Source organism: Bos grunniens, chromosome 1 (genome assembly GCF_055505025.1).
Source record: "Bos grunniens cultivar Pamir isolate PY7600 chromosome 1, Bosgru_T2T1.0, whole genome shotgun sequence".
NCBI classification, from domain to species: Eukaryota; Metazoa; Chordata; class Mammalia; order Artiodactyla; family Bovidae; genus Bos; species Bos grunniens.
The window spans coordinates 151,653,827-151,661,977 of NC_141165.1; the positions used below are offsets into that span (position 1 = coordinate 151,653,827).

Here is an 8,151-nt window from a genome sequence, read left to right on the forward strand (position 1 = left end):
GAAAAGGGCTCTGTAAAGAGTAATGGTGCCTCCAAGGCTTCTGAGAGTCTTCATACAGATTTAGTACCAGCTCCAAGAAGTATCTCCCTCCTGATGAAGCCCAGTGTTCCTTTGTTGCTCCTTCTGTACCCACTGAAATTTTCCCTCCACTTCCAATCATCATGGAAGGGATGAGATGGGTGAATGGCATCAGTGAAGTGGGAAAACCCCTGGTGGTACCAAACTCCTGATGGCACCCCATCAGGACTGGGAAGCCTGATGTGATGCAGTCCATGGGGTTGCAGAGTTGGACTCAAGAACTGAAGCATAATAACAACCAGTCACCATAGCCTTTCATCCCTACTCCTGCCCTTATTTTTGTTTTACTATTTTCTAGTTGTGTCCTGTCATCATTATCAGCTGTCTTTTATACTTTCAGATCTCCTTTATTATATCCTATCACTTTTTTTTTTCTCAGAATCTATTTGACAAATTCATTTCTGCCAACTTCACGGCCAGAATTAATCTTGTTATTCAGAGTGTCTGGGAGTTTTTGTTCAACTGATGAAAGCATTCTTTAGCCCACAGGGAGACCAATCATGATAAAATGTCTGATACATCTTTATTGTGGTAAAAGTTTTAGTCATTTTGCTATAGCCAGGTCCATATTTTGATTGGCTTCTTACTGAATCTTTTATTAGTTATTTCCACCAGAAAATTCTGAGATTTACTAAATCAGTCTAAATTCAGACTTTTGCCCATCTGAAAGATATTTTCTTGGCATCCTAATTTGTCAGCAGTAATTCCTTAAATTTAATGGGCAGTCCATTAAATAAATATTTTCTTGGAAATTATCCTGCTAAGAGTACTAAGAACACAAAACTCCTTTAGACTCACTTAGGAATTGAACTTATGATTGCCCCTCAATAAGGTTCTTTATATTGCGATTTGCTTATTTTCCTCTTTCGCCATTTATTCATTCTTTCAGCAAACATTTGCTATCTCTTGTGTCAAGTGTTTTGCCATGCAGATATTCATAAAAACTGAACTTAATTGCTTTTTCAAACCCTCATGCAATGAAAACTTAATCTTATTCAATGAGGGTCCCTCCTTTTCCCAGGGTTGTATCCAAGCTCATGTGAAGCCAAGTCATTGATCTGATCCTTACTACCATTGTTTGTTCATCTTGGGTTCTGTTGAGATTCCATGATTTTCAATTGTTGTGCCTCTCAGGTCCAGCCAGGGAAAACGAAATCATTCTAAATATTCAGATTAGTAGAATTTAATAGAGGAACTTGGTTAGGTAGATTATGGGGAGATTTAAGAAACCAAGGAGAGGACCATGGAGGCTTCCAGACACTAATAACAGCAGAAAATTGGGAGCTTCCCTGGTGGCTCAGATGGTAAAAACATCTGCTTGCAATGCAGGAGACAGGGGTTCAATCCCTGGGTGGGGAAGATCCCCTGGAGAAGGAAATGGCAACCCACTCCAGTACTCTTGCCAGGAAAATTCCATGGATGGAGGAGCCTCATAGGCTACAGTCCATGGGGTTGCAAAGAGTCGGACACGACTGGGCGACTTCACCTTCACTTTACTTTCCTGAAGACGAGAGAATTAAAAGCGCTGATCACTGGACCTAAGAGATGAGCATCACTTGGCAGAAGCTGGACCTATGGTGTGGCCCATTCTAGCAAAGCTGGGAAGAAGATATAGTCAATGCTGGAGGCATCTGACCCAACAAAGAGTAAAGGGGTGGAGCTCTACTGCCCTCCAGTCTTTAATCTGGGGTTACTATTGGCCAAGTCTAGTGAGCAGCAGCTGAACATGGAGCTCATTCCCAGATATGAATAATTTTTTTTTGTATACCTCTCTTCTGTAAAAGAAATTGTTTTGTTATAAGCTTCAAGTTAACACATTTTTATTATTTATCCTTTAATAAACACAATATTCTTTATAAGTCATTACTCTGAAGAAATTCCAGTAAGTTCATCAAAGGTTACAGTCACTGGAGGTAGATAGTGTATATACAGTTTCTGCCTCCAATTTCTGTAGCATAGACACCATCAAGAGATAGAAATAGAACTTGAGTTAATTTTGTTATTTTACAACGACTGGGAGTTTTTATTTGTGTTAAAGAAATTAAAGCAATAAAACCAAGTAAACAGAGAGATGATTTGAAAAACAAGCTTTACTGAATGTAGGAGAAAACTCTCTCTTGAAACAAATACATATACCCATGTGTCCAGGCTCACTATAGATAGGTTTTCTACCTATCTACCGACTTATCTCTCATCTATCTGTCATCCATGGTAACTACATGATTTTCAAGAAATTAGACCAACATATTTTTTCTCTCTTTGAGCAGGAGTTCTTTACCATTGGCATTGTTTAGAAAGACTATCATGTAAAGACAATAAAAAGACCAGATTTCTATGTGTGTGTTTGTGTTTGTGTGCTGAGTCATGTCTGACTCTCTGCGACCCCATGGACTGTAGCTCACCAGGCTCCTCTGTTCATGAATTTCTCCAGGCAAGAATAATGGAGTGGGTTGCCATTTCCTACTACAGGGGATCTTCCCAACCCAGGGATCAAACCCTTGTCTCCTACATTGGCAGGTGGGTTCTTTATCAGCTGAGCCACTGGGGAAGCTCCAAGATCAGATTTCTAGGTGGTTTTATTATTGATCTTAAATCCTCTACAGATACAACTACCCCTTACTGCCTACACCTGGTGAGGACTGCAGCCGCCACCCACTCTTGGCACAGCACTGCATAGCCTGGGGGGACCAGCCTCCTTAGGACACAGAGCAGAGCAGAGCAAGGGTAAGGAATGGATCTGAAGACAAACAGGCCGTGGATGGCCTGCCCTTGTCCATCATGTGTGTTGCTGATGTGGTCTCACTTCATCCCAACAGCAAGGACTTTTGAAAGCTCTGTTCCATTCTCAGGAGAGTAGGAAATGGTCTTCTGTTCCCTCTGAGTTCTAGCTGTGGAAAATTTGTCAAGATTACCGCTTGGCATGCCAGACGAAACACATTACAGAGGTGTCTCTTATCTCCCAGCACTATGAGGGTGTGAAGAAAATTCTCAACATCCTTGTCTCCGCCTTGGTCAGGACACAGATCATTTCTGTCCTTAAATCCTCAAGCCCGTTTGGTAACCTGTCCTTTCTCTGTGTCTCAGTCACTAAGAACTGAACCAGGGCGGTATATAGGCTTCTCCCCAGGGACACACTGAAATCTAGACCATCTTAACTATTCTTTTTTATTTTACCTTCATCCACAGAAATCATTGTATAATCTTAAGATTCAGAAAAAAACCTGATTCTGACTGAGCCATTTTATTCCTTGCCCACAGTCTCCTCAGAATGTAGGCTTTTTAGACTAAAATTCAAGGACTGGTCTTTAAATTTCTGAGTTCTAATGTTTCGTCTCTTCCTTATGGAAGGAGAAGCTCCATGTTAGTTAAAAATCTCAAATTACTATCCTGATGTATACAGTTTCTTGGTCATTCCTCAAATATTTATTAAGTCTCTACTTAGTATGGCTGACTTCTTGATTTCTCAGTGTTGGTATAAGTCATACAACCTTGTCATTTTCAGTTCTCTTAGTTAAAGTATATGAATAATGATTTCTGCACTGTCTACATTATGGGGTAGCTGTGGAGAGCAACTGAGCCTAACAAAATACTTTTAAATGTATCAAGATCTTTCTGCAAATGAAAAGAATTATTAGTGTGCATTTAATTAAGTTTGTATCCTGCCAAGCGTTCATCTTTTAAAACATTTTAACCACGTGTGGCTGGATAAGATTATATTTCACCCCTCTCTCTGATCCTCATTCCAGAAGGAAATTAGCAATGCATTTCACTGGCTCAGTGGGGTAGGTAGTAAAACTGAAAGCAAAATCGCCTAGAAAATTTTCCTTTATTTATGCATTTTCACTTCAGAAAGCCTAAGTATCTATGAAGTTGCATAAAATTTTTGACAGTGGAGAAGGAAATTTGTGGATGTGATATTTTTAAAAAAGATCTTGTGGGAGTAGGCACAATTTGCTTCACAATTTGTCTACTGCGTGTAGACAGCTGGTAACCAGTCAAGAGGTCAGGTTTCCACCATGACTCTGGAAATTGGTATCATAGATCATCTGGACCCTGGCTGCAATGGTAGTTTAAAGTTCTTCTGGCCATTCTAATATGCAGTGAAGGTTGAAATCTACTATCCAAGTGGCCAAGAATAAGGGAGTCTCAAGAAAAGACTGCCAAGCATAACAGAGAGTTGACTGAGCAGAGAGCCTAAAGAGACCTTGAGGGCAAATATTAATACAGTAGACATCTTCTCATTAACCTTTATGGAGTTATGGTCATAGACCGATCCCCTGATTCCCACCACCCAGCCACTGCTTATTCCTGCAGAAAGACTCCAAGAATTGTGTACGATGTGTAAGAATGCTCAAAAAGTTGAATTTAAATCAGATTTTAGAAAATGAAGATGCATTTCTTCCACATAGGGGTTTGTGGTATGAGATTTGCATCCATAATGCACCTTGAAATTCATTGAAAATTATTTTTTTGGTGTAGTAGGGTAAAGATTTCAGCAAAGAGAAGGAGGAAGCAGAACTATCATGTCTTTTTTTTTCCAAAAGTACACTTTGATTAATGAAAGAGCAAAGAAAATAATCCTTAGTCCTTAAAATTTTGCCCCATATTCCATAGTTAATATCGTCTCTAGTAATTTTATGATTCTACCTAGAGTTACACAATTTTACTCTTTAGTCTCTGACTAGCAGGAAAACATGCCTCATTTAGATTCTGGGACCCATCCTGCAAAGCTAATTACTTCTTCTGGTGAGCCAAAGGGTAAGACAAATGATTCTATGACAACCCTTAAGCATATATCTTGCTTGTCTTGATGTCTTATTTATTTGCCTGTGTAAGATAAATGACTCCTTTCAACATGCCCAGTGTTTTGGCCTTTCTCAATTAAGCCTGAAAAATACAACAATCTTAGGAAAAATAAATCTAAATTATTGTTTTTCTTATTTTTATTGCTATGATTTGAAGACATTTACATTGCTTTGGACTATAGCATTAATGTATTACTAATTTTTAAAATACAGTTTTATATTACCAAGGGTTTGACTTATCAAAATATTGCTGGTGGTTTGTAGAATGGAATGAGGGTTTGACATTAGCATCTAGCCTTGAGTTATCTATGATTTAATGTTTCAGAGTTATTAGATGATCTTTTGAGGATAGAATTTCATTTTCAAACTGACCTCCCCCCCCACACACACAGGCAAATAGACCAAAATCATTGAAAATATGTAACTATTTTACTTTATTATTTTATTATAATAAACATGAACATAAAATAAATATTTGGCAAATGTCTCTTCAATGAAATTATGTATTGTATATGAAATACATTTTTATTATAAAATAAACACAATATTTGAAAAGTGAAAATTGAATAGATAAACATTAATTGATTCATAAGATATTGAAGGAGCATCCCATAGGAGTAGTCTTGCCCCACAAACTCTGTTTTGCCCCATAGACTTTTATCTAGCCATCTCTCCCCTACAATATTGGCATGTTCAATACATAAGAAGTGAAGAATTGAGAAACAAATGCATACAATTTGAGTAAAACAAAATGCTTTATAGATATTTATTTGAGAATAAAAAAAGGATACTTATTTTGGCCTAACTGCCTGAATCATGACCTTGAGTCCTCATTCTACTTAGCATGTATAGACCTGTGCAACGACTAAAGAATAAAAGAAGGAACAGAAACCATTCCCTTCAACACCTAGACCTTAATTCATTAATCGGGGCTGTATTTACTTTTGATGGGAATTGAGTGTTCACAGTCTTCTATTGTTGTATCTTATCAAGACAGATAATTCTGTTTGCTTGTAGGTACACATCATAAGTTTTGAAAGCATATTATTTTTCATTTATAAATTGTTTTTCTTTGTATATATAATTCTAAGCAAGTTTAACTATATACATTAGAGGCTTTAAAATCATCTTCTTAAATATCTTAGCAGAAATCAAAGCTCCCTTTCCCTAAAACTGTTTAATTGCTAATGCATTTGAGTTTCCTAAAGGATTAACAAATCTTTTCATTGAACTAGTATTTCCATATTTTGATAAATTCAATTAAAAGCATTATTTGATGTCTATTGTTTTTCAGCTAATTGTTTAAAAAAGAAAGAAGCCATCATTTTGGTTGTCATCATGTTAGTAAATATGTTTTATTGCTATGGCATATCAATAGCAATAGAATTCAGACCTTTTAATAGATAATATATGATAGTGAAAAAAGAGTAATTTATCAGTAGATTACACAAATTGGACTGAAGATTGAGTCTAGAATAGTAAATGCATTTAATACACATGAGGTTAGAGGGTCCGAAGTAAGTCATTTCTCTTCCTGCCACAGGTGACTACAATCTACATGCCCTTTAAACTTCTCATCTCAATTTAACAGCAGTCATAAAGCAAATTCTCCTGCCTGGCATACTTACAGTTTCTGGCAAGCGTCTATAAAACACATGGATCATAATCCACAGTTCGAGCTGAAAGCAGGTGTTAGACGTAACTGGTGGAAGTCCTACTGAGCACTGCCACTGGCCGTGGTGGATTACGTGCGTGTGGCACACGACGCCCAGGGGCTAAATATCTGTGCCTTGGCCTGTTTCGGTTGCAACAGCAGAACCCACAGAGCAGAACCCCTCCGATGATGAGGACAGCGGTAGTGGCCCAGCCGACGAAGAGTGAAGCTCCCAGTTCTCGTTTCTGACCCACGTGGACCGCTGGGTTGTAGAAATCCCTGATGATGTTATTGGCCATCCAGCACACCGGAATCAGAACGAAGATGCCGGTCAGGATAAAGAGGACTCCGGAAATTCCCACGAGGTATGCTTTTGCCCTCCGGTTAGAGCCTGTGCACTGAATCTTCTTCATGCCACAGATACCAACAAGCAGAGCAATCACAGATAAGGCTACAGCCACACACATGAGGGCCCGGGCTGCCTCTAGGGCAGGAGGGAGGGCCAGCAAAGAATCATAGACCTTGCACTGCAACTTATCCTTGGCTTGTCGGACGCAGTTCATCCAGAGGCCTTCCCAGACCCTTTCGAAGACAATAATGTTGCTGCCAATAAAAGCCGATACTCTCCACTGAGGCAGAAGAGTTGTGGTAAGGGTCCCGATCATGCCGAAGAACCCAAGAACCAGTCCAGCGATTTGCAGTGGATAAAATGCCATCACCTTTGTTCTGAAGACTGATCCAATCTGCAACGGGAGCTGCTCACCATTCAGAGCAGAGAGGACCCTATGAGTCTACGGCAGGCTCTGGTGATGTTCTATGGCTGTTACTGGGCATAACAGTTTAGTCCAAATCCAGAGCAGTGACTGAACTTCACTGGAAGTACCTGTTGTAAATGCATGCTGCCTGTCTACATACACACATTTCTGTATGGATTATTTAGTAGTCATATGGAATTGTTTCCCAGCCAATAAGAAGTAGCCAGAGGTGTGTCGAGAAATACTGCATTCAGTGTTCATATTTCTCATGTTATTGTTGTCTAAGCAATGTTGTAATTAAGTGTCAAAGCCACCATTGTGGACTACTAATTACAGAGCTGAAAACTTCCTGTTTGAAAATTACTCTAATGTTTAAGTATAAATATATGTGTTAAGCCACAACTGAAGACAATACCAAAACCTTGCCACTTCTTTGGAGAGCATTTGAAAAACACATTGGATTTTAGATAATGTATTATTCTCTGTTAATCTAAGCCAACTTTCCTTAACATGGTTAAAGAATTCTGGTATTAAAAGGCTTTTGGAATCAAATAAATGTTTAGGTATTATTTTCTACATTTCTGCTGAAGTCATCAGTATTCTAAAAAAAGAGGCATGCTAAGCAAAACCTTCAGATTTCATGCTTTTTTATTTCTAAGATCCATAAAGCAAGGAGAAGCACTTATTATTGAACTTACTGGTAATTATTATATGTTGAATAATACCTTTCTCTCTAGTGAAATCATGTTTATAAATGCTTATTAGCTATTTCTTCAACAGCAGCTTGGAATATATCACATTTATCAAAGCCAAAAGTATATATTCCATTTTTATGGCACCGTATGAAAGTGGCCTTTTG

General features: G+C 38.4%; 1 protein-coding gene across 1 annotated transcript; it reads right to left on the reverse strand.

Moving 5' to 3' along the window:
- Positions 1–6,208: 6,208 nt before the first annotated feature.
- CLDN17 (claudin 17) lies at positions 6,209–7,458 on the reverse strand. The gene has a single exon (XM_086322295.1). The coding sequence runs from the start codon at positions 7,251–7,253 to the stop codon at positions 6,576–6,578; it is 678 nt and encodes a 225-aa protein (XP_086178421.1). The 5' UTR covers positions 7,254–7,458; the 3' UTR covers positions 6,209–6,575.
- Between the last annotated feature and the right edge of the window lie 693 nt (positions 7,459–8,151).

Excerpts from the sequence above, each read along its gene's own strand:
- CLDN17 (XM_086322295.1), bottom strand. The coding sequence starts at position 7,253 with ATGGCATTTTATCCACTGCAAATCGCTGGACTGGTTCTTGGGTTCTTC.